The 27,634-nt window shown below is 36.7% G+C and overlaps 2 protein-coding genes across 3 annotated transcripts in view; one reads left to right on the forward strand and one right to left on the reverse strand.

Annotated features, from left to right (window-relative positions):
- IMMP1L (inner mitochondrial membrane peptidase subunit 1) overlaps positions 1–14,312 on the forward strand; it is a 33,071-nt gene extending 18,759 nt beyond the window's left edge. For both annotated transcript variants that reach the window (XM_084287424.1, XM_084287425.1), the window contains exons 5-6: positions 9,461–9,571; positions 14,230–14,312. In XM_084287424.1, coding sequence (XP_084143550.1) covers positions 9,461–9,571; positions 14,230–14,298 — 180 coding nt within the window. In that variant the 3' untranslated portion in view covers positions 14,299–14,312. The remainder of the gene's footprint in view (positions 1–9,460; positions 9,572–14,229) is intronic.
- Positions 14,308–27,634, reverse strand: part of DNAJC24 (DnaJ heat shock protein family (Hsp40) member C24) — a 34,330-nt gene continuing 21,003 nt past the window's right edge. The window contains exons 2-4 of the mRNA XM_084287426.1: positions 25,155–25,293; positions 16,673–16,741; positions 14,308–15,612 (exon numbers count right to left, since the gene is read on the reverse strand). Coding sequence (XP_084143552.1) covers positions 15,488–15,612; positions 16,673–16,741; positions 25,155–25,293 — 333 coding nt within the window. The 3' untranslated portion in view covers positions 14,308–15,487. The remainder of the gene's footprint in view (positions 15,613–16,672; positions 16,742–25,154; positions 25,294–27,634) is intronic.

Below are 27,634 nucleotides of genomic sequence, written 5' to 3' on the forward strand. Positions count from 1 at the left end.
TCCAAACTGTAATAACAATGAGAAACAAAATATCCCATGTAAGTTGAATAAGTTGTTTTGAAAAAGGGTATTTCAGTAGAAAAGAAATGCAGTATAGCAGTGGCAGTTATGTGAAAATCTTTATGATGGTTCACTGCTATGCTTGGCCAAAGCAATACGTCATACGAGGACAAACATTTTTGCCAGATTGAACTATGTGTAAGGACGTACCAAAAATTTATCTCTGACGTACTTGTTGTTGGGTTACAGAGAGATGGAACTATGTATACGTTAAGCACGTGTTTAGATTAAAATTCAAGTAAATAGGGAGTATCTCTACTTTGGTCCGTTTAAGGAACATGATACTTTATATGTTAGAAGTTGGTGCTTATCCACAGGATAATAATGGGAGAAATCTTGTATTTACAGGAAAAGTAGAATAAGATTCCTTTTTTTGATTATGCTGTTATACAGTTACAAACTTAAGAAATGTATTTTTCATTGCCCTTTTACTGATATTTGGTATGGAGTATAAGAGTTAGGCTAGTATTTTTTCCTCAGTTCTTCTGGGATTTTGTGCTCCATGCTGGTGTTTATAGATATCAAGTGTATTTACCATAATGAACATTTAAGAATGCATAACGTATTTTTACTGGATCAGAAGAAATGTGATACAAACCCAAAAGTTAAAAAGGTAGACAACTAATTTTTAGTAACATGGTGTTCAAACCTGATTTCAATCATTTAAAAATCTCTGTACTGATTTATTCATTTAATTATTAAATTTAAATAATGTGGGTTAGTAAGGAAATTATTCAATCACAGTAAAACCCTGAAATGGTCTTAAATTCTTTTTGAAAGGTTCATATTCATATTTGTTTTTTTATTTCCTGTTTTTAAGTCTAATCCAGACTCAGGTTTATAATTCAGATCAAGTATCCTATTGTTATATTTGAATTTGTTTTAATGCCATTTACTTTAGCTTTAATTTCTTTAGTACCATATGTTCTTGTGCTGTGGCTCCTATTTACAAATTGAAAAAGTGAGGGGTTAATCATCAGATTAAAACAGCTTGTATGTCATAAACCACCAATATGCTAAGCCTTTGTGTCACTTAAACAAAAGTAGTACCTAATAATGTCACTTAATACAGCTATGGTCTGTAAATAAGGAACTGCCTTTTGCAAGTCATAGCGATAAAAAGCTGAGATACAAATCCATATCTCAGCAACACTCTGCTGGTAATCAATCACAACACACCACTAATGCTGTGAGACTAGCTGATGTGGGGGAAGTGTGTTTACCTTGTGCTAAAATGAGGTTCATTGCGGAGATGGCATCTCCTCATCCCGTGGTTAACTCTAGAGCTAACATAATTCTGAAGATAATGCATCTTACTATGTTTGCAGACCACAGAAGTGGTCTTACGCAGTGTTATTAACTCTTACACAGTCCTTGTCAGATGCTGTGAGGATATTACATGGGTACTGAGAATAACGTAACGTTAATGTAAACAACGCTATATTAATCACTGCACAGCACTACAGAATTTGGGTGCACAACTTAAGACACTGAAGAGTAAATATCCTAAATAGCAATTAAAAAAATGGATTTCTCAAAACACTGGTTCTTTTTCCTTTGTCCTTAGTGTATTAATAGCTAGTTTATACTCATGGTTTCGTATGTCAGTAATCTAAGTTGTAATAGTTGCTGGCTTGGAGAATGGAAACATCCTGCTTCCTTCCTGTCCCGTCCCTCTTCTACTTCTAGCATGCTAGAGGCGTAATGTATTCTAGGGGCTGGGGAGAAAGTTACACTGTAAATTAAGCAGCAGTTATGCTAAACATCTGCTGGGAAAGGAGAGCCAATTTGCTTCGTTTGCAGCTTTGTTGAGTTTGCAGATCCCTCCACATCCCAAGTACAGGGAGTTCATGACTAGAGCTAATCTCAAATTGGAGACATAATTTTAATTAAAATATAGACTTGTCACAACTAAATCATTGAGGGGAAAAGAAACTCAAAGAACACTATCAATTCCTTCACCGTATTTCCACGTTTTCTTCTCAAGTGGATGGGTGTTTACCCCTGAAGTTTTGTTTTTGCTGTCTCAAGAACATAGGTGCCTCTGATTTGACCCAGCGATGTAGCTCAGGCAGAGACCAGCAGCAACAGGCTCAGCATAAATGCTGCTCATGGGTGAGTCCCTGCTGAGATATCTTAGATCTCTTCCTTCCCCACGGTGTGACCCGAGATGAGACAGCTGCACCTGCACCCCATCAGCTGCTCTGGAGGGCAGGCAGCCACGCCAGGGCAGGGGAAGGGCATTGCTTGGGACCTGGACACTTAGCCAATTCAGCCAGTCCATTCCTCAAGGAAAACCATAAAAAAAGATCTCCATGGCGTTGATTCAAGGCAAGGTTGTTTCAAGATCACTGATTTCTGAATTTGCCACACTAGGTGCTTTCTTTCTTCTGTGGTAAACTATCTTTGCTCTACTGCTCATGTCAGTTGGAAGCCACAAGACTTTCCAATTCCATTACTCCTCTCATCCAAGTCTAGTAATAACATCTTAGACACTGTTCAGTATGATGAGACCAGCTACCCAAGGTCTCACTGTAGATTTTGAGGACAAGTCTGCCTATACCATGTCCGTGTCTGAGTGTTTTGTGTTGCAAACAGTAAGTTCCAGTTGGTGTCTGAACCAGTAGGTTTTTTGTTCTCAACTCTACGCTATAGGGTAGCCCTGTTATGTCATCTGGTTCCCAGAGAAGAAAACAATCAATTCCTTCTTAATGATTATAGTGTAAAAAATCTATGCAAACCAGTAAGTAAATAAGTAATCTTTGCTGTGTATGTAATCATGTTTTTTCCAAAATATCAAACTTCTGTGAATCAAGAAAGCTAACAGTAGTCTGGACTGATGAATCATGGAAATATTTTGATTTTTTTTTTCTCAGGAGTTCCTAAATGTAGTTAGATTTGTTCTGGAAAGTTTTGGCCTATGAACAGGCAATAAAACCCATAATTTCCTAATTCTAGTGGACTAAAAGCTTAGGAAATCTTTCACTATTAAAATGATTTTGGTTTCAAAAGAGAACCATTGTTTTAAAGCAAAGAGATTTTCATATTGGTTAATAATTTATTTCAAAACTTAAAGATGGAGAAGTCTTCACATCTTTATAATTTTTCTGTTAAACCTAATTGTTTTGGGTTTTAAGCAATTGTTAGTTTAGGGAATTAATTCATAATATATTTTGTCATAGTAAATTTAATTTCTGTAGAAAAACATATTAGTGTTTCATTGTTGTCATGATAATCTGGACCAAGTTCATAATATTCTCTTTTTAATATATGTGTTTAAACCAACTGAGCTAAGTACAGGATGTCTAATTCATAAGCAACCTAAACCATTCAGTAAGTAAAAGGAAAATGCTGAAGGTAAACTAATTCTGTTATATTCTTTTAAAAAGTGTTAAATTCTAGGCAATTCAGCTTTTTAGTGATACTTAGTCAGATGTCATTGATTTAGGATCACCTATACTTTCTGATGTGGTTGCTACCACTTCATAGCTTTTTTGAGCACGGAAAAATGTAAAAGCGTATACTGATTTTAAAAATATTGTGCTGATTAACACTGCTGGGTTTTATATACCTGGCAGCTTTAATATAAAGAACATTTTTTATAAGTGTAGAGAAATGGTGCATTTGGATCATTAAAAAAAAAAGTATCTGCTAAGCTTTAGTCACCCTTGGTTCTGAATTAATAAATAAAGGATTAAGGAGTAGTTATGTGAGACTTTAAGTATCGAGTGAGAAAACACAACTCTTGCATTTCTGTGGTATATGTTTTATCCTAAATAGATGCAATTTACTTAAATAAGGCAATTTAATCAGTATTTAGTAAATTTGTCATTTGATATTGTAGATTCTTTCATCATATTTCACTTTAATCAAGAAAGGTAACACCTGTGGTTTATTCACAAAAGCTTCTTTTGTTAAATGAACACCCGCAGGCCATGAAGCAATTACATTTGTTGCTTCTACCAAAGTGGGAGGCACTTAAATAGACCTTAGTAGGGATAGATGAGAACTTACAGACTTTATTCTTTTGTCCTGCTCTGAGATTAGTTCTTATCATAGCTCAAGAAGGAAGCCTCTGAACTGAAAAGAAAAGATGGGAATGATTTAGTTCTTCTTAACTTTAAAACTTTGATATAGCTAGAGGTGATGTGAATACCTGTGACCTTGCAAGAGTTCAAACTTCATCTGCTCCCAGCTGATTGTACACACTGACGTTCTTTGACAAACCCAGACCACTCCGAATCCCAAAAGGAGAGACTGCCAGAGATTCTCGTTTAGAATTCACTTCTTTATTACAAATCTGGTTATCCGTCTTTAGCACTCCCCAAAATACCCCTCCCAAACCAAAAAGAAAAACCACAAAAGCCGGAATTTCATTTAGATTTTTGTTTGTCTGTTTGCTTTGAGGCAGATGATTTAATCTCTGCTAATCTTATTTTTAGTATATTGTTATTCTGCTATCACCGTAAACACAGTGCAGCCATCTCATCTCCTGATGCTGAAGTCGGTGAGATTACTCAAAGAACAACATTTGGTGTCATGAAAAATCACAGAAAGACTATCCTTCATTGAGTATACCACTAAGTAAATGACAACAGCCTTGCAAATTTAGCCATGATGTAGCAGTGAATGATACTTACTTATCTGAGCTGAAACAGAGTAAGCTACCAGTAAAAGCTGTTCTGAATGATTATTTTGCTCTTCTGGTCTATCTGCTCCTGTACTAGAGCCCTTACAGCCTTGGAAGGGAGAAGAGGCATGTGTAGCACCAGCCTCTGCATTCTCATGCATATGAGCTGCACCTCAGGTAACTGGTTCTCCCTTAGAACTGGTGTTCCTTGAAAATAAATCCTCAGATAATCTGCACAAAACCAGAGGCACTAGGATTACTGAGAGTCTGTGGAAGATCAGAGGCAGCATGTTTTTGGATGAACCTGCACTGTTGTGGAATTGCTGTTTGTATAGGAGAGATACTATTTAGTTATGTGAAAATTCAGTTGTTAGGGTTGTTGCAGTTCTACTTCTCAGAGCTAGCCTACATGTTAAGAACTAAAATACTGCCCAGCCAAGCCAAATGCTTTTGGCAATGTTGTCTTTTCAAAAACCATTACTTTATTCACAACCTTGTGTGTAGTAATGATAACTGATTTCAGGTGTGCTTCTTACATACAGTCATTCCCTCTATGAGAGTGGTCCATCACTTACAGATACCAAAATGCAACATCCCTGTGAATTGTCAAGCAAGTGGATTTCCCGTTGCCACAAAAAAAAATAATAAATTCAATAGCAGCCTATCAGTGTACAAAACCAAAAATATGTTTTCCATAAAATTATTATTATTTTTTTTTACACATATATCTTATTTCCAGTTACTCTGCTTAGGTAGCTTTGAGATGTTTCGTATGCAGATCCTGCTTCTACCAAGGCTGATACTCAGAATTAACTTTGTTCAATGTGAATAGTCCCAATGAAATCAGTGACGTGGTCCAGAAATAGCTTGGTGCATATTAGCCTTTACTTCAAAGGGAGTGTAAACAGCTTTTTTTTTTTTTTTTTTTAAATTAATAATTATGGCCTGTCACCAGTATTTGGTTTAACATTTTCGTGTAATTTGTGTGATTTTTACTGCTTGTCTTAATTCTAGGTTGTAGTGAAGTGCCTAGATGATGGACAAGCACTATACAAAGGTATTATACTGTATTATTTCTAGATGAATCATACATTGTGACAATACTCTTTATGACACATTTAGAGGTATAGGGTCCTTTCCATGGAGAACATAGTTACCAGGAGCGGTGAATTTCAGGATATAGGAGCATACATTATTGCATATATTCTAGCTGGAACGCAAACTGTGAACATTTTGTTTAGACAACAAATTCTTAGTAATTATTAGTAGTATTAGAAGTAGTGAGTGATATGCCACAGGTGGCAAAAGCATTTTTATTTTTTGTTAATGCTTTAGGAGTATGTAAGACAGATGAGAAGGTCTGTAAATGGTTAGATTCTGTTGCATTATGAAGTCCTTATTTCTTTCACATGGTAACAGATGAGCTTCACGTCCTGCTTATGAATCAGGGAAAGAGAGAAAGCACGAGAACCAGTTCAGTAGAAGGGAGGCTGGTAGTGTTCTGTGTGTAAAGCAGTAACGTTTTGCAAGACGTGATGTGTTTTCAGAAACGTGAAGCCTTTGCTTCTTTGTTTCATTTAAAAAAATCTTCCTTTTGTAGTAATTCATGTTTCTCCTTTCTATGTATTTGCTGATATAGACAGTCCTTCAAAATGACAGTAGTTTGACGTGTGACTTGTAATTCTGGGAGGTGCTGGGCAGGAGACATTGCCCTGGAAAGGTCAGAATGCTGCTTTACATCGCAGTGTGCATCTGAAAAGCAACCCTTGTGTAGGATGTGGGCACAGTGAATGCTTCTGGTGGGCATGGTGAAGATGAATATCCAGTTGACCTAACAATTGCTGCTGGACGTTCTAAATGGGCTAAATGGGTTCTCAAGAGACCTACCAAAATGTTAGCTCCCAACACACTGAAATGCATGTGCTATGCAGGTCATTTGAACCTGCATATTACTGGTTTTTTAATTGATTTCTTGTTAGTAATTTTGTTTGTAATGTTGCTTGGGTAGAATCCTTTGCCTTTTCCCTTAGATTGTTTTTAAATTACAATGGCTGATGATGCCAGCTCTGCATTTGTGGACTTAGTTTTGTTCATGCATCGCTACTACACATCCTTTAGCAGGTTTATTCTTGTAGGGGGGAAGATGTATTAGGTATTCCTTTACAGTCCAACAGTTCAAATACTTTAAAAAATGTTATGCCTCCCTTTTGATGCTATAGTTCAATCTCATTGCTCTTCAGTGGGATCATAATAATTATATTTAAAATAATATTGCATTTTATTTTAAAAAAGATCTATGCATGTATTAATTTTTCATGATGAATCTGTTTCCTACGTCAAGGCTGGCTAGGTAGCAGCAACATGGTTTCTATGTCCTGGTATATTTTCTTTGAGGTGCATGTTAACGACAGCCCTAAACGTAGTTTTTTGATAGACTTCTGTTAGCTCTGACATGCAGAAAATGGTACTACAGAGAACTTTGAGATGCTTGGCAGGTTGCAGCTTTTAATTAGCCATTAAAAATTAGTCAGGTTTGATTTGCATCTCCTACAGAAAAAGAGAGTTCTTGTTATACTCAGTTGAGAGGTACGAAATTACTTTGGACATCCTTATCTGAGATAAGAGGAAGAAAGGAGGAGAGCCAAGAGTCTTTCTCATTGTCCCAGGGAAGCCATCCACCAACCTGCAAGTTGGGATATAATAGCTGTAAACAGAACTTTTTGTCCTGCTAACATAGTTAGGGTCCCTTAAGGCTGCCTAATAGTGGGCAAATCAACCAAACCTTTCCAGTTCCAACACTGATACTAGGAGGGCGGCAAAAGTCATCTGGCTGAAACCAACTGGTCTTCCAAGAGAAAACTCTCCCATGCATGTGCCAGAAATTGTAGAATGGCTTGGGTTGGAAGGGACCTTAAAGATCACCCAGTCCCAAACCCCTGCCATAGGCAGGGATGCCACCCACTAGATCAGGTTGGCCAAGGCCCCATCCAACCTGGCCTTGAACACCTCCAGGAATGAGGCATCCACAGCTCCTCTAGGGAACCTGTTCCAGTGCCTCCCTACCCTTACAGTGAAGAACTGCTTCCTAATAGCTAATCTAAATTCATTCTCTGTTCATTTAAGACCATTCCCCTTGTCCTATCATTATCTACCCGAGAAAAGAGACCTTGATCCTGTTTAAATGACCCCTTTAACTACTGAAATCTGATAAGCCTACGCAGTAACAAAGGTAAAGCAGGTTTCAAAAGGGTTTAGACGTATTCCTTGCCAACAGCTCCACATACAGATTCTAAAAGGAGTAGGCAGGGATGTACCCTCTGACGTGCCTAGTACACCTACCCTGGACAGCTGGGAGATGATGGGCAGGCTCCCGGCTGCTTTCCATGATGAGCAGTTCTTTTTGCTAGTGTTAGAGACAAACTATTGGTTCTTCACCTGGATGTTATACGTTTGCCACGGCTCAACAGAAGGACAGTTGGGTAGGTTGCCACTCTTGGTTCCTGGTCTGGTAACAGCCAGGACTACACACTACAGTGGTGTTTTTTTCTGTTTGGTCTGTTATCCTAGAATTCTGTGTAAGTAAACTACTGTATTTATGAGTCCGTGGGTCTTGTTTCTAAAATATTAATGTTTACACTGCTCAGACTGAGTTTTGTTTGAAATCTGGGATTTATTTTATTTTTGTTTCTCTATTTGTTGTTCTGAATTTGTGGAATAGTAACCTTTCAACTCTGTATTTGGTTTTAGAAAAAATGTATATTGCCTTAGAGTCCATGTTAAGTGTTACCTAGATTGAGAGTATGTTACTACTTGCATTTTTCGGCCTGCTTTAGAATTTTCAAAACAAAAACAGACTAGAAGGACAATTACTAAACATTTTACTTGGTAACCTGTAAGAGGTTATCTATATATTTTTTTCTTCAGTCAGAAGTGTCATATATTCCAAGCAGAAATCTTAAGATACACAGTAGCAACTTTTTCACTTAAAAAAGCTTTGCACTCTTATTTAACTAATACAGCCATGTTGCTATTCCTCATTTTGTCAGTGATTTAGTCAGTGAATGCCATGAATCTACGGTATGTAATATAGTTAATGCATAATATATATAGGTAATGAAAGGTCTTTGTCGTATAGTATAAGGTCACCGTCATTAATTTTCAAATTATAAAAAGGGATTTGCTGTTTTGTGATCATCATTATTGCAATATAATGTGTTGTGGATTCTGCCTGCACATAGAATGAACTGTGATCTTAATTAGAACTTTGACAAGCCTACTCCGATAAAATGATGAGATTATTCGTAATTGATGTCACAATCAATTACCAGTTAGTTCATCATGAATCTACTAACAGGTCTAGCCTTGGTGCTGGCCCCAGGATGTTGATGAGTGTGTGGCTGCCCTGTTCATGCTGTTACTGCGACAGGAGGGCAGATTTTCAGTCAACATCCTAATGACCTCTTTTGAAGTCTATTAAATTAATGACCCTGTCACATTGGTCTAACCTCTTACATCTTCATTTTAGATTTTTTGTTGCAAACCATTGTTTTATGAGCACATGATAAAACAGATACTTTGGAGCACTCCCTCTCATCCCTCCAAACCTGGCACTGTGTCTTACTAGATTCAATAAAAAATTAGTTCATTATACAGTCATGAAATATAGTATACAGAAATTAGGCAATATAAGGCAATATAAGGCAAACAATGCTTAATACCATTTTATTCTGTTTTCCTATTACATTTCAATTCAATCCTGCTTTATCATAGGTGCCTAAAGGACACGTTTGGTTAGAAGGTGATAATCTCAGGAATTCTACTGATTCCAGGTGCTATGGACCTGTTCCTTACGGACTGATAAGAGGACGCATTTGTTTTAAGGTATTTACAGTACCAAAAATATTTGCATTAATACATTTGTAATGCCTGTATGTTAGGCATTAGCATTTGCTGCCTTAACTGTCTAGCCAAAGCAAATGTGAAAGAGAGCTCAAACACATAAGACACTTCCGTCAAATGATATTTCAACAACATTTTGGTCAATGTTTAGTGAGAATTTTTGAGGCAAAATTAGTCTTTTTTTCTTGAAAACCATTCTTTGAGCAGTCAATGCCTCTGAAAACCGAATTATTTCGCAAGCAAATCAAAACCTTACACAAACATAGACCACTGCATGAAAAATACACTGCATCCTTACCTTGATTCTTGCTTTTGCAAAATGGTAGAAAAGGGCAGCTTCATATTTCACTGTTATTGTAATTTGAGAAATCCAGTTCCATAGTGGAAAAAACAAAGATGGAAGAAAATGTTATGGTTCTAGGACTTGCAAACACAATTTAGACGTGTGCACTGGCCTTGCTGCTTTTTAATGTGTGAAAAATCCTTAACGGTAAAGTCAAATCTGTGCTACTGCAATTGTCCTCCACTTCTTTATTAAAACAAAAACAAAAAAGCTTTGATTAGCACTGTATTGTATAAACCTCCATGGCTCCTTCTCCTGTTCCAGTAATTCTACAGCTTTATTTCATATTAAATTACCTTTTCATATTATCTGCATTATTAATTTACTCATTTACCAAAAAGAAGCTAAGGCAACTTCCTCTCCATAAGAAGTTTTATCTAAGAAACAAGGGAGAATGTATAGAGTTATGTACCAGCTTTTCAAAAGCTAAAGTGGAGACACTCAGAACAATGAAAAATGGCTTTAAAAACTGTTCTCCATATATTGAAACACAACCATAAGTTTAATTTAGCACAGCTGTATTACACGCACAAAGGAGATCAAATATAGAAACTTTATTAAATTAGAAAGATCTGTTAATAGTTTTTAGGAACACAACTTTAGACTTTTCAAACCAACCAACCAAACAACAACAAAACTCAATCTTGCATCTCCTGACCATTATCACTAATTGCTTATTAAACCTGAAATAATATGTCCCCCTTACCACCACTAAGTTTTGCCTGACCTCTGGTCCTTACGGATAACATTTGCTTTGAATTCTACCCTAGTGTTCACTGAGGGTTTCTTGTTCCATCTCTGTATTGTTTGCTGTACTGCGTACACCAGAGCTAAAAATGCTAATTCTAAATAGAGCTATTTCTATGAGAGTCAAGTTTTAGCTTGGATTATTAACTGGTAGAATACAGATCATGCTAATATACTGACAGCCCTTTTAACTGGAATCTGGTATTAATCATAAAAATAAACAAAAACTAAAACACCACCTGTAATTGATGGGTTAGGACTGGAAAAATGGTGTTTACTACTTTAAGGAGACTGTTAGCAAATAATGTACATATGAATGATCTAAGAATGTGGACAGCCATAATTTTTCACAGTATACCTCCACAGCGATAGATTTGCATTCAGCTTGTACCCTACCAAGCAAGATGTTTGAAAGACTTTAATGAGGTGACTGACAGGACTGACCTCTAAGCTGAGGAAGCAATAAGCTTCTAAAAATGAATGGAATTTACACTACAGATGTTACATATTGAAGAAGTACTTTAGAACTGCAGAATATCATCTTTTAAAAAGATGGTATGCCATCAGTTGATCTTTCATCAAAATAGTTTTTTAAACCATATTTTATAGCAGTTATTTTATGATGGTGCATAGGCTAGTGATTATTAATATTTTAATGAGATTTATTTTAAAAATTACCTTTTTATTTTGAGATCTCTTTTTTATTTTTTTGAGATCTCATTTCTAATGAGATATGGTACCTACAAGAGCAAAAAATTACTATTTTTCAAAAGATTGTTTACAGTTTGAGTTGTTTATGCTAATTCACATCAGATTACAGTATCTAGCTGTTGTATGTTGCTATCAATCATTACAATGAAAGGCTGCAGAATACAGCTTTTCTATGTGGGGGTAGTTAACGAGTAGACCACTGGCCAAGAAAACCATTTTTAAAATGTAGTCTGTGAGAGGCTTGGCTTCTCTTTCATGAAAAATCTCCTACTGTCTTGAAAATCAAACCTTACATGGTTTTCTCTTACACTGGAGTTAGGAGAAGCAGATACAACAGTGCCTTTGAATCCTAAATTACATTTTTATTAACTGATGCAGAGAACTATTAACAAGAGAGTTGTTGCCAATCTAACTTGGAAGTAAGGGATTTCAACAGAAGAGAGTATGTATTACATTTGTTTAGGCAATCTGTTCTTGGCAAAACATAGATAAACTTCATAAAGAATTAACGTTTACCTGTGAAGTTTAGACCTAAAATTCTCAATGTTGTTGCACCAGTTTTTAACCCATACAGAAGTAATGATATTTGAATGCTTCCCCCTTTTTCTCCCTGCACGCACATCAGCTGCCACTTAGATAGCCAAGCTCATACCATAAAAAGACCTCTGAAATATAAGAATCTGCCAATTCAGTAGAACCCCACTGAGGGGAGGACTCCCCGCTTTGTTAGAGCTCACGCTTCATCCTGTCCTAAGTAGGATATTCTGTGCATTCCCTGGACATACGCTTCATGTCAGAAATAGACCTACCGAGCAAGTGTCTTCAAAAGAGCTAGTTAGCCCCATTTATGCCCCATCCATCAGATCAGATCGATGTAGGCCAAACCAAAGAGGGCAAAAGGAAACAGCCGCTAATTGGACTAGCCAGTTTGAACCACCAAGTCAGAGTCAACTTCTGTCATAAGTTGAAGACTTGGGAATTATTACACAAAATGGCATGTCTTTGTTCCACATAAAAAGAAGATGGAACAAACACTCTAAGTAGTTTCTCAGATTCCCTCCTGCATGCAAACTAGATAAAACATTTTCATTCTAAATCCACCGCTAAGAATACTGTGATGAATTTGAAACCAGATAGTCAAAACACTATATAAAACATCTGATTACTGTCACTGAAAGAAGGTCAAGTTGCAGACGGTGTGATTTAAATAGCCTCAAATTAGTTGTGTAGTAGCAAATGGCCTAAGAAACTCCCTCCTCTGGGCATTTACTCAGATCAGCTTGCATTTCATGGAATATTCCTATTTCCTTTTACTCCTGTTTTCCTTTGAGGCCAAAGAAAGACTTGACACCTACCCTGCTGCAGCAGAACCTTGAATTCTGTAGCTTTACTTCTAGCCAAGACCACAAATATTCTTCCGTTTTTGTTTCGTAACACTATATTCTTCTCTGGAACTTAAAATAGCTCACTGTTAGTATGCATGTAGAGCCATATGTGTATTTCTGTGTGTCAGCAAACATTGCTCCTGCTCTTCCTTAAGTGCATTTGCAAAAAAAGGACGTGTATATTCAAAGATACTTGCTCAAGAGGTCTTTGAGTCTTTTCCAGATCCAGAGAGCTTGAGGTCCTGCAATTAACTCACTCATCCTTTTATCTTCCCAAGGGCCTAGGTACAATCCAACTGATTGCTGTAACTTACCACAGTGCTAGAAGGGGCCTGATGAACACAAGTCTCGGAAACTTCTAGCAGCACATTGTACCAGTCTAGCTCCAAGTAGATGCTGTCTCTTGCTTCTCAGTCTCCCATTCTTACTGGCCTTTGCCTCTTTTTTTACCACTCAGGAGCAGTCATGGAGACTGAAATACTGAACGTTGGCACAAGCTTCCTCTTGCAAGCTGAGAAAATCACTTTTTTTACTCCACACAGAAAGCAGAAAGGCTCTTTCTGTGCTGTGGATGTCCTGTAACTTCAGTTCAAGAGGAATTTGCTGTTCCTGGAAGGTGACTGCATACCTTCTATAGGATCAAATTCTAAGGAAAAATGAGCAAGATAAACACCATACCAGCAGATCCTTTTGGAACAGCGTAGCACATCATCTTCCTTTGTCTAGGTCACTTCATCTTGAGCGGGGGGCATGGGATTTTTATAGGCTTAGAGCCACTGACGGGCGTTCATTCTTCAGCATCATTTCTTTCCCTGCTGATGCCCTTGTGCTCAAGGGAGACAAGGTGTTAAAGAATGTCCTCCATTGCCTATTTATTTATTCATTTTTGTTTTGCATCTAAGGCCAGCCTACATGTAATTAGTGAATGTTCAGAGGAAAGTACCCCTGGGAGCGTTCAGTAGTATGAACAGCTACGTGGTTAACTTCTGGAGAGAAAGTTCGTTCTTACTGTTGAGCATCACGCTCTGACACTTGTGCTTGTACTTGGATCATGATCTGTGCTCTTTCCCTTTATCCCATTCTCAGAGGAGCCCCCTTGGTTGAAACCCCCTGACATAGGCAGGCATACTCCTCCTTTATACCCATTTGTATGGTATAAGCTTACCTATAAATCCTTAGATTTTTTCCCCCCACAGTTTAGTGTTTGCACTGAATTACTTATATAAATTAGTGTTGTCTACAGCTGCTATAGAATTAGGATTCCTCCTCATATGCAATATATATTAATGCTAGTAAAGAAAACATATAAGTAGGAGAAGTTTCAATGCTTGTGCTATAGCCTCCCAATCAAAAAGCTGAAAAATGGTGCAGTTTATGAAAAGCTTATAACATTAACAAATGAAAATATTGAACTCTGGGTTGGGATTAAAATTTCCTGTTACTTCATTTTACAGATATGGCCTCTGAATGACTTTGGATTTCTACGTGCAAGCCCCAATGGCCATAGATTTCTTGATGATTAAAAGAATGAAGTGTCTATTGCCAGCTTCCATATTATTTTATACTGAAATAAATTGAGTTATTTTTATTTAGAATAGACACAAGTATTACTTGACAAAGATGTCTCTTTCTGAGATTACAACTACCTTGAAATCAGGAATGATACACCGCTGCCATCATCAAAAATGACATGCCTCTTACTCTGTTTCCTCTGGCTATTCACAGTAAGTGCTTGGATTTATTTGAAGTTTTGTATTTTCCTACAAAACAAAGTTTACACTGACTGACAACAAGGGATGAAGGTGGCAATGCACTATGATCACACATCTAGAAACACACTTAGGTTATATCTACCTTCATAAGTATTGTGGCACACTAGGATTGAAACAGAAGAGTAACAACTGGCTTCAGGATCTGCTGCCCATTTACTCAAATGTGGTTTGTAGGGTTTTCTTCAACTAGTTTGAGCCGGTATATTTCCAGCAGGGATCAAAGCACAAATTCCTGGTTAGTTTTCATCTATGGAATAAAGACTGTATTCATTCAGACGATGGATGAAGTCAATTCTAAAGTATACTACTGGTCCAAATTGAAAAGTTAATGTAGATGCACTGTATAGTACAGTGAATCGGCAGTGTACCTGCTACGTGGTACAGTGCCTGCTAGATCTGCAACTCTGTCACCTCTTTCTAAGGCTTAGTCCTTTAAAGATTTTAAAGGTGACTAAAATATTTAGCACAGAAATAGAAAACGTTCCTTTTTCCCATTAACGTGCTTTATTACTCATTATGTTCAAAGCATTCTCATATGTATGCCTCCTGATTAAATTTTGTCACCTGAGCCTTCAAAAAGATTTAACTTAAGAGGTAGGGCCCAACCTGCAGCCGATAGACTGAAAGAAGCTACTTTGCTGGTTGCTGGGAAAGAAAGGTCATTTAGATCATGAGATACAGTCCAGTTATACAAAACAGCGTTCTGGTTCTTTTTTAATAAATTGTTCTTTAGTTGAAAAAGAAATTAAAAAAAACAACAAGCACCATATCCTCAGAGTTATGTTAATAAATAAGTAAATAGGCATATTTCCTCTCTTAATTCCTGCCTGAACTTGTTCTTGCAGCATCCCCCTTTTCTTTAACATACATCCCTTAGAGGATACTGTCCTGTTTGTCCAACGTTTTTAAAGTTCGTAACTCAATGTGCATGATGGAACAATCATTGAAGGATCTCAATAACAAGTGAACATGTGTCACAACAAACCAAAGATACATCTTTGGTTTCACTCTCGGAGACTGCATAATTCCCACCACATCGACATGAAAGAGTGTAACATCGTTCATCTGCCAAAAAAACAAAAAAAAACAAAAAAACCCTTTAGTGCTCACGATGAATCAAGAATTTATTTTGGATTATTCTTCACAGAGCTGCTCTTGAAAAGAAAACAATTTGTGTGTGACCTCTCACTGCTGGATTGTGATTGTCAATATCTATGTTACCGTTTGTTGTCCAAGCAATAGGTATATTCTTAAAGTTTTTTTTTCCTGTGACTGTGAGACAATCTTAATGCCAAACAGCCAGGGTCAGTGTACTCTCTTTTAAAGAGAAAATAATAAAAAGGAGCATGTCAGTGAAACAGACACATATTAAAAGGGCTACATCAGTGAATACTTGAGAATGAGAGCTTGATTCTGACAAAGTACCAAAATCTTTAGAGAACAATTAAGAACAAATTGGGCAGTGTTAGTCATACAGATGTCAAACATGATTCCAGAACAAACTCCTAACTCAAAAGAAACGTAAAACAGAAGAAACAAAAGCATTTTTCCTTACTTAACAACAACAAAAAACATTAAGAAAAAATAAATCAGCCATTACTCCAAAAAGCAAGTAAATGATAAAAACTAGAGTAACATGAAGGAGAGAAGTAACACACTGTCAGGTAGAAAAATCGGGTAGAAAAAAAGTCAACTCCGCAATCACAGAAAGAACAAGAAGATGCATGAGATGTTCTGGGAGAATCCAGAAAGGTGAATTCACTCTACAAAGCGAGACGTAGGTGAAAAGTGGTCCTGCAAATTCTCCATGCCCAAAGAGAAGAGAAGGAGGAGGAAAAAAGAAAAAGAGGGAATGCAAAACAAGTATCACAAAGGCAAGTCCCAATTCCAACTCAACAGTGCTATTTTCAGTAGACTTTCGGAATATAGTATTGACTGGAACTAACAGAAATAGAAATATAGCAGGTGACCACGGAGAACAGAGCAACTAGATCTCAGGAAAATATAAATAAGGGGAGAGGAAAGGTTAAAAGTAAAATAAGACAACATAATGGTATGAGACACAGAAGAAACAGAAAGCATTTCAAATGACAATGAAAGGCATTGAGAACAAGGCAGCACTCACCTTCATTCCAGGACATATCCTCAAGATAAACCTGTGCATGTAGTGGCCATTCTTTTGTCAGATTATCTTCTATAAAGAAAATGGTGACAAATGTTCAGCTCAGGTAATATATAAGTTCTTATTTTGTTCTGCTAAGTTTGCACTTTTTTATACTTAGCAGTAAATCTGGTCCCTACGAGAGTTAAATCTAGCCCTTATAATCAGTGAAAAAAGCAGTTCTCTAAAATTTCCATCTCTGCTGAAGTAAGGAGAAGTGAATGGTGAAGATGTGTTACTGAAATTAGAGCACTACTGGAAACAGTTCTTTCATACATATCCCAATGATTACATGAAATTAGGGCCAAACTTTTGTTTTGATATGAACACCCTTAAAAAGCCTAGCTGTAACTAGGCTTCCACAAGCTCTAACTATGGGTGTGTTTACCTCTACTTTCCACAGAATCACAGAACGGTGGAGGTTGGAAAGGACTTGGCTAGATCACCTAGCTCCCGAGCTGCACAAGAAAGGCCAGCTCGCACAAGCAGGGCCAGCTACAGTAGGTTGCCCAGGACCACATCCAGGCAGGTTTTCACCATCTCCCTATGCAGTCCATTCTCCTTTTGAAAGGAGAGGCCAAATAAGAACCTCTAAATGAGCACAAAATAGATGTTCAGGTTCCCTATTAGACGAACACTAAGATTCCTGGAAAATTATATACCTAACAAAAGATAAACAAAGAACACTTTTAGGGGAAGATTAGTCCTAGTGTTCTTTTTATAACGAAGAGACTCTCGATACAGAAAGAATGTCAGTTCTCGTCTGCACACCTAACATCTATTGCCATTCGAACCCCTAGATTCTTCCAACATTGAACACAGCATGAAAATAAAAAGTGTGTAATTCAATTCAAATTGCCAAATGCTAATTATGCAATATAAATACAAATTGACTTTTGTAATTTATCAGCATATTCACATTTAATGTCCATGGTTCACACCAGGTTAACAATGTCAGATTTTGCTCAAAATTGTATGTGGTAATATTAGAAACAAATCCGATAACCTACTTCACCAAACTTCCCAAATGCTGCCTGATACCTGAAGTGCCAAATCCACAAACGCTGTAGTTTCTTAGAGAACCAGGAATGCCTGAAAGCTAAACTTCAGCACATACACAGAAATGTCTGATTTGGCAAGACTCAGTGGCTTAGTGCTTATTTCAGGTTTAAATGCAGTTGTTATTGAGAAAGTAGCCCCTTCCCTATGATAACTAATTTTTTAAGTGAGTTTTCTTGTTTAATAACATGAAGTTTACTACAAAACACAATGTTATCAACTGCTTTCTATGAAAAGTAAGATGGCAGCGAAAGAACTTGTTCTTTAGAACTACTTGTTGAGCACTTGCTGGAAAAGTCGGAGTTACAGATTATAGCTTTTCTTAGTTCCCACGAGATTGCTCTACCCAACCACTAGATTGTAAGGTATTCTTCTAAAGGGTTTCCAGCTTCTACTATGCAACTGGTCTTTACCCTGGACTGAAGAGGATAAAGAAGGGGACTTCACAGCTACCTCTTCTAGCCATGATTTTAGAGGTTTTATGTGCATCTCCTTGGATACAGCATTATCCAGGTAAGAATGGTCTCCTCTTTCTATGCAAATTGTCACTATGAAAAGAAATTGACCAGAACAAAGAGGGCACAACACAGAGATCACGTATCTATAGTTTGGTGATTAGGGTTCAGCTCCTGCTCCCAGAATTTGTATGAATTTTATTCAGTTGTCATTCAATGTAAAAAAATACGTATATATATATATATGTCTGTATGAAAATAAAACCTGCGAGACAGCACATTTTGTACACTGCTATACTGACAGATATGATACTAGCCAAGAAGCAGGAGTTTAATCTATTTAAGAACACAGTGCAGACAGAATTCAAATAATATCATTAGGACATTAACATTTGTAAACCTTTCAGAAATACCACTAACAATTTTGTTTCAATTGAAACAACTTTTTTTTTTTTTTTAATATCAAAAAGTTCCAGGCTTTATTCAGCAACCAAACTGCTATCTATTTTAATTGCAACTGAAACATATGCTATAGATCCTTAAGAGTGAATTTCATCTAAATTAGTTTTAAAGAAGATTAAAAAAAGTATGCCTCTTTTACAGCAGGCCTTGTGTGAAGTGAAGATTTCTCCTCCTCTTTTTTTTAGGAAGAAAAAAACACCACAGTGATCAAACTGAGGTCTACCTAGCTACCTTCCTTCCTTCAGGTTTCCCCACTGCAGTGGAAATAAACAGTACTGAAATTACAATGACAGTATGCAAAATGCAAACACTTCCTATTTCACTTTTGTGTTTTGTTTTGTTGTTTGGTTTTCTTGAGTGCTTAGGAGAAAAAAATCACAAAGAAAAATGGTCTCTTAGGTGGTAGGAAGAATCCATGTTCTTAAGCTTCATTTATAGGTAGCAAAAAGTTGAATTAAAAAGAGATCAGGCTGTTCTATTTGGCATTCATGAAGCGGGATCTAACTTAAAAGAAACTTTATAGGATTGGAGATAGAGGTCTAGGACATGTCTTCCTATGACCAGATGGGCCATATGCCACCATGAACTGATGAGATGCAAATCCACAAGGTTACCATGCTTTCTGAGTAAAGTTTCTCATCAAGTAATGAAGAAGAAAGCTAAGGAATAATCTGTCCTCTTTCATATTCCAAATATAGCACAGTACAAAGCCCAGCGAACAGAATTTCAACCAAACTTTCCATTTCATTAGTGCAATAGTAATTAAAAATTATCAACAGAAAAAAAATCATTGCTTATAACATTCCCTAACTGAACTGAGACGGTTATTCCAACTCTGAGTAGACTCACTGGTTATCTCAAATTTTCAATTAGTACTCTCAACTTGAATACGTCTCCAAACTTCACACAATCCAGTAATCTCTCAGTCATTCCATTTTGTATGCTGCAATTATTTGCTTGTTTGCATCAAGCTGGAGAAACTTACTTTCTGAGTTGAACATAGCTGTTTTATTTTCTCATTCTCAGATTCAATACACTATTGAATCTAAAATACCTTAGGACAGCACAAATAGATCTGGCTTACTATTTCAACAGAGGCATATCTCAATATGAATTTGGAGGACTTACAAGCAGAACCACAAACCTAATGGTTTCACAGAGTACATTAGTTACTCTAATATTCCTTGCACTCTTCCTTATTTTATCTACATCGTTACTCCTCATCTTAGAGCCACGTCTCTCTTGGTGGTGATTCTCTGAAATAAACCACTGTCTGATTGTCATTCCCTTGCAGGATGAGAACATTACTTAAGACTAAGTATTGTTACCAGTACTGAGTTAGGCTTAGCAGGTTTACTTACATGCAATACATGCTTAGTCTGTAGAACAGACTTTCTGAAATGCATTTCTGAACAGATCCAGAAAATTGTGCAGACCTGATTATCTATCATAACTTGAAAAACAAGTTTTAAATCACAAGAAGTACAGCCTGCCTGATTTTGCCATCTATTGGATTTGTCCGACAACAAGAGGTAAAAGAATTCTGCAGCTCCATTGTCTCAACTGCAGGATCTAAGAAAACACTGGCAGACTCATCAGAGAGGTTTATGAGCCTGCAATTCAAAGAGATTAAAAGGAAAAATCTACCGAGATTCTTTCAGGCTACAGAACAACATTAAATAACTATTAGCGGCATGGTTCAGTAAAGCTTTACTAGAGCCCTTGCTGGGTCATTCAGAAATTGTAAAAGGGGAAAGGTATTTAAGTTTTACTTGAGGATACAATAAATATTTCTTGGGCTATTTAAGGCTGAGTTGTAGGAAGGGGGTCGCAAACAGTAAATGGAAATTTAACCCCTTTAACAATTTATGGTAATAGTAAAGATGGTCACAGTACCCAAAAGACTCTTCTAACTATTTGTTGTATATTCTTAGGATTGATTTAAAAAGAAAAAAACATTACAAAAGTTATGTATTATCAAATGCAAATTCATCATAGTACTCAAACCCTGGATATTTACAGAAGTTCCTTTTTTTTTTTTCTAATAGTCCATGTATTTTTAAACAGTAACTGAAGTTTGAGTCTGCTATGTAAAATAAAATTAGCATACTTTAATCTGAAATTATAAAAACTTTTTTAAAGAATTTTCATAACAAAAAAATTTTGTCCAAAAACCAGCTTCAATTATAGCCAGTGCAGATTAGAATCGACTCCAAAGTTAATTGCAGTAAAAGGGTTGTGTTCCAGCATGAGGTGAGGTCTACAGCCATAAAATCCATGGCTAGAGAAGAATATATAGTTATGTCACTAAGGAGTATGACCTAGCACACTGAAAGGGCCAAATTAACAGCCATGCTAACAGCTTAGCTTTGGTCTATACGTACGTTTTAGAAGAAATTTTCTTAACAAGAAACAATTAAAATGTACTGTGTTATTTTTTTCCCCTTGTAATAAGGTAGTCAAGGTGTTCTATTATCATTTCTGTTAGCTATTAAATGTGTTTTTGTAGGCTTTTGTCTTTCTTTTCTGGCTTATTATTCCAGTGGATTTATAAGCTATTCTTCTGGCATCTTGTTTTACCAAATTACGTAAGGTATCTTTATGTCTAATGCAGTATCATCCCTTTATACCAGGAGGGAATTGCAGATTAAAGGGACAGTAACCATCTCCAAAACAGTCCCTTCAGTTTCCTATAGTAGAAGAAGAAGAGAAAGGAGCAAGAGCAGTAGCAGCTAGCTTTTCTTTAGCTCAGTTTTTCACTTAATTTATAACCACTCCTCTGTAAGATGATGGAATCTGTAATATTTTTCTACAAGTGTAATTCAAAAAATTGAAAATCAAAAGGAGGTACATGTTCAGATGAGAACACATCCAGTGGTGATTACATCCTCTAACCTAGTGACACTTGCTGTTTATGGACACCTCTGTCCATCATCACGTATGAAGACACATTATGTAGTATAGAACCTTGCTGGAGCCATAGATGGAAAAAACATTACATTCTTAAATTTCTCCCACCTCTACCCCAAAAGAATACACCAAACAACTCATTCTAGGGTCAGTCTCATTATTAATTTTGCTTTACTTGCTACATCTAGTGACAGAAATTAATCAAAGTCACTAATTTATTATTTTTACTTGTGACCTATTATTCATTCAATCTTTAATAGAAAAAAAATAAAAATAATTAGTAAAATTCCTTATCTTAATTATGTGATTGTTTAGATACATGGTTTCTCTGTATTTAATTAAGTTAGCAAAAATCCACAGAAGATGCAAGGCTGCTATTCATAGGGACCTTGACAGGATATGGAAATAGGCTGACAGGAACACAAAAGGGTTTAACACAGATAAAGTCCCACCATAGGGATGGAAAAACAAAACGCACCAGTATAGTCTGGGAGACAACTGGCTAATTATCAGTTTTCCAGAAGATAACCTTGGGGTTCTGGTGGGTAATAGGTCCAACACAAGTTAGCAGCGTGCTCCTGCAGCAAAAGCCAACCATGTACTGAAATGAGGAGAGGCCAGCCAGCAGGTGAAGGGGGTGATTCCACTCAACACTTTTGAGATCGCATCTGATGTCTTTTGTCTGTTTTGGGGCTCCCTGGTACGAAGTGCTAACTTACAGGATTAAGTCTGGTCGACTACCCATATGGTCAAAGGCTGGGAAACAGCATACAAGGAGAAGCCAAGTTTGTGTTTTCCACGGCTGCCATCAGCCGTTTGGTTACCTCTGTCCGTAGAGGTAACCAAATTAGACCGGAGAAGGTCTGAGCAACTGATCTGTGCCAACTTTGAGCAGGAGACAGGTAAGGATGACCCGTGATTTCCTGCAAACAGTTTTTTATGCTTTCAAACTGTGACACAAGCATGTACTTTCAGGGCTCAAATGACTTCTGCCATGACAAACTGCAAAACAAGTTGTTTCCAAGCTAAACTCAATGAAAGAATATTTGGTAATTATTATTGTCAGACTTGACTTTAACTGTATATTCATCTTTTGAAAACGGAACACCAAGCAAAGAATGGAAAATCTATTGAGGGAAAAAAGCCCACAGGTAAACTGTGATGCAACCTTTTTTCCATCCCCCGAAGACCATTGTGATACTTTTAACAGAAGTGCAGTATTAAGATAAGAAAGCACATTTGCTCATTATTCTCAAAGACTCAAAAAAGAAAAAGAAAATAAAAACCATATAGCACCACAGAGTTTAAAGCTTCTCAGAACTTCTCTGGCTACTGAATTCCTGAGCTAAGTAATTAACAGCTATTTTATGTAACATTGCAAAGGACATGCAAATAAAAATCTATGCAATGGGAAAAAGACTACAGTGCAAACAACTTCTTCCTGACTGGCAGCCACACACACATGCACACTGGCATCCTTCACATGCTGCTTCCTTGGCTTCGCAGTGTTACTAACTTGCTGTATTATCTCTCTCATCACTATTCCCCTTAGCTGCTGTCTCAGTTCCTTTGTTTCTGTGAGCCTTTACAGTGGTGTCTATGAATTTGTCTAGAATCATGACTTCAGAAGCAACTTGACAGGCATTCAGAGAACGAGATTTTATTTCACCATCATTTTGCTGCTAGGGAACATGCTGCAGAGAATGCATCGACACTGCACATGCATGTTATGTGACTGGCTTCGTTTAAAGCATTGGATCCTCTTTGAATAGGACCTTCTATGTTAAAATATATCCATCCCATTACATTACTATTTCCAAACACCTGTGTAGTTTTCTTTATTTACACAGTTGTGTGTTGTTGCTGTTTTTTTTTTTGTTGTTGTTGTTACCCCCCCCCCCCCTTTCTCTCTCTCTCCAACGTTCTTGAGTTGGCTTTTAGAAGAACTTGTCTGGATGCAAAAGAATCTCAGTCAATACAGATAGCCTTCAAAATACTGTAAAATAAAATTGTGAAAACTAACCTACAGCAACATCCTTAAATACCATGGGTAAACAAAATAGTTTATTAAATCCTCATGTAATTCTCTTTACCTCAGTGAATTAACCTGATCCAAGTAAATTAGAACATTATGGTCTATATTAAAACTTTAGGTACAATTTGCTATATACATAAAAGGCTTATAACTTAGTATTACATATTTCAGTTTTTCTATGCATATATAATTTATGAAAATGGCAGACAGCTGATACTGCAATGCTGGAAGTACAATAGCATTGTTCTGGCATCACATGCGCTATTTGAAAAATAAGTTTGAGGTAAGTTATTTGAGTTTGATCCATCATACTCTTTATATCAGAAATTAGCACAAAATCCATTTTTTTCCTTTCTTCTTAACTATCTTTTCATTATTTTTTTTTCCCCTTCCACTCCCTTTTCTAATATCCACACAAAGCCTGAAATACAAGATTGTTTAGCTAGAGAATTCATACTGGATATACAGTTATATATCACCCTTTTTATCCTGCAGTGATGCATATCTACCAGAATGACTAAGCCTTTGTCTCTCAAACTTCTGGTATCCGCAGCGGCAGGGGAGTTAAAAATCAGCACAAGAGAGAAAGGTCTGATGGTGTGCCAATGTACAATGGAAGAGAATTCAATAACAAGCTGCAGAGACAGTGGGCTTTTATCAGACACATTCAAAAGTGGTGGTGGCTACACGTCAATGCTGGACCGGAGTGTGTTACTGCAGAGTGCGACTGAGTGTTTTCCCCACAGGCAATACACTATTATTGACTCCCCCCATTAACATGTAGGGTGGATATACATTTATTGAAGGTTCTAATGGAAGGCTGAGGGACTCCTATCCTGAGGCCAGAGCAGAAAGACAGCCTATCACTTCATGTAATGGTAGCCCATGTGTGACAGACCTGACCTACATTTCCCCCCTTTCTTTCTCACAACAGCCTGTCACTGTTTTAAGAAGCTATTTTCTGAGAGGTATAAAAAGAAATGCATGCTAGAGCTGCCTAGTTAATGTGTTATATTGGAATATTATTTATAAACCTGCTTTAAAAAAAAGACTAGTTTAGACTACGCATGAATTATGAAAGCTACCTTAACACACACAACCAGAATGTGCCTTAATGATTCTGAAGTGCTTATAAATCCATACGCATTGAACGCTAAACTGAATAATACCTATATCTAAAATACTGCAGTGAAATGGAGTGTAAGACCTGGACTTAAGAAGTTAATACATAATGAAGCTGCCTTAATAAAGAGTTAAGGTCTGTAATTAGTATAAATTCCATATTCAAACTATTAGGAATAACGCCACCTAATGTTTTGTTGGAAGTAATTCAATGTTTTCACTAGATAATGTATGTGTAGTGAAAGCTATAAATAATGGATCCACGTTAGAAAGTAGGACAAGAGTGAAAGAAACATTTGGTTCAGCAACAAACAACATTTTAAAATACCATCTCACTACTACTCCCAGACCCTGCTTATTTAAAGAGCTGCTGCCACTACAGCACTCCTTGGCAGGAACCTACCACGCTGCTGCAGGTCATACTCTTTTTTTGTCTCTTCGTTCCCTAGAATTTTCCACGCTTGATCAATTTCGATGAACCTCTGCACACGCTCCTCCATTTCTCCTGCTGGCACATCTGCCTGCTGTTTGTCTGGATGATACTGCCAATCAAAAAAAAAAAAAATAATTTTGTTTAGAGTTGAGGGGAGTGGAAGTGAGGAGGGTGGGAGAGGAACAATCAATAATGCATTTGATATTCAGCTAAAAGGAAGAAGGTTTGAGCTAAGGTGCCAAAGGAAGGGAGATGATGATGCTGGGCACAAGAGAAAACTGCCAATTTAATTAGACCACTGAAATGGCAACAAAACCACCAGTGGCACAAATGTCACCACGTGCACTGATGGCGTTTTCTGGATAATTTGCTGATTGGTCTTATGGACAATTTACCTAGAGAGAGGATTACTACCACAACCAGAAACAGGTACATCCAGAGGACTATGACACAGGAACAAGAGCAGATGTTGTAGATGTTAACATCTCTTGTAATATTACACATGTAGCTGATCTAAACAATGTTTAGTTAAGGTTACTACAAATAAATTGAATGTTGTATTACATGCACTTTTTTTTTTTAAACAGTAAAAAAGAATACACATGATCTAATGTAATTTATAATACATGTAAATCTACTTTTGAAAATATGCCTCAACATCTTTAATTTCTTCCAGTTCAGTGAATCAATAGCCCTTCCAAATATTTAAAGTCATGGATCACTGGCTACAAAAATTGTGTCATTTTAGTTAAGAAATGGTTATTCAAGGACATAACTGCAAGCAAGGCCATGGTAACACTTCTTAAAAACCATTTGTAACTACTGGTTCTGAATGGAGCATTTTGTCTTCTTTTTGGTTCAAACGTCTACTGAAAAGTAACCCTCAAAACTTGTATCTTCCTTTGAGTTTAATTAATCACCAATGATTTTACTTTTGTTAACTATATTTTAAATTGCTCAGCATACGAGATCGATAACTGTGAAAAAGCATTCAAATCAGCAAGTTGCAATAATGTCAGACCTCTCAGCTGTTACCATGTTATAAATCACGATATCTCCTATTCTGGAGCTCTGACGTCTGCCTCTTATAGTAACATTAGGTTGGGCCTTAAATTGTACTGAAAATTTTTAAGAATTGGAACACCTGTTACAGAAGTGTTTGGCTGATTTCTGATTAGCCAAACTCCTTTGTTTTAGTTTATAATTCATTCTAGAAAGAAAGGAATACTAACACAGGGTGTACTTTATAAGACAAAATTTGAAAGGAGTCCATTTGGGCTCTAATGTACGTAACTACCATTTGCACTGACTCGATAAATCCCGCATTTAACTAGAGGGAACCGTACCTAAGAGCTAAATGTTCATGTTTGATTTCACTTTTTTTCCCCACATATCTATATCTTTTTCCATATACACCTGAGCATATGTGCAACCTGCAAGCTCAAGTACAAACTATGTACACAAATGTGTATTTTTGGCCCACCAGATGAGTAAGGACCCTTTAAGTTACCTCTGCATTGAAGACTAGCTTGCAACTTGCTGAAAGTACGACTGAAGCACACTTGTGACCTGCAAGTTTCTCTCATAGTTATCCCTTCTTATCTCCACAACTGAAGGTGACAAAATACTAAGGCACAGATCAGTCAAAGATTTTTGGTCATTGTATATAGTATTCTAAATAGTCAATCAGAAAACAATAACCTTTAGTTGATAGGTACTAAATTTAGTGTTCTGTCATGCACCATGTTGTACTGTTAAAGCTATTTAAACGCATTATTTCTTTTTCAAATCCATTTTTCTCAAACCGTAGCTTTTCAATCTGTATTTTAATAACATTTTGAACATTGGTGGTTGACTCTATATCATGTGTGGAAGTTTGTTTTTTTTTAAACCAATACTTAACACACATACGCAGCAAAACAGATCACATTAAAGGCTTACATGATTTGCTTTTAGAAATGTGATTTCTTGTAACAAGTATGTTTGAGCAGTTATTCCTCATAGAAATACTTTGTCAAAAAAAATGTTACTTCAAAAATTCTGTTGCTATTATTTCAAATTTTGATTCACCCAAATATTTTAGGGTTAATTATAACACCTTAGAAAGAGAAGTTATATGGCTGCTGCGTATTTTTCTGCATTTGAATGATGCAGGCAACGCTGCCCTACAAGCTACTACCCCAAAAGATTTTTGACATTGCTGCATAGGCCTATTCAAGGACTGTTGTACCAGACTTGGTACCACTGAAACTTAATTAGCTTGATATGAATAGTGGTGCCACAAATCCACTGCTCCTATTATTATATGTTTGGATTGGCCACAAGACCACACCTTCTTGGATCCATTTCTTACAGATAGATGAAAACATGACTGATTGCCCAAAACAGCACTAAGATTACAAGCTCCTCTGCTGCCAAGAATGTTGAGAAAATACCCCCACAAAACTGCT

Source organism: Netta rufina (genome assembly GCF_964035555.1).
Source record: "Netta rufina genome assembly, chromosome: 5".
Taxonomy (NCBI): domain Eukaryota; kingdom Metazoa; phylum Chordata; class Aves; order Anseriformes; family Anatidae; genus Netta; species Netta rufina.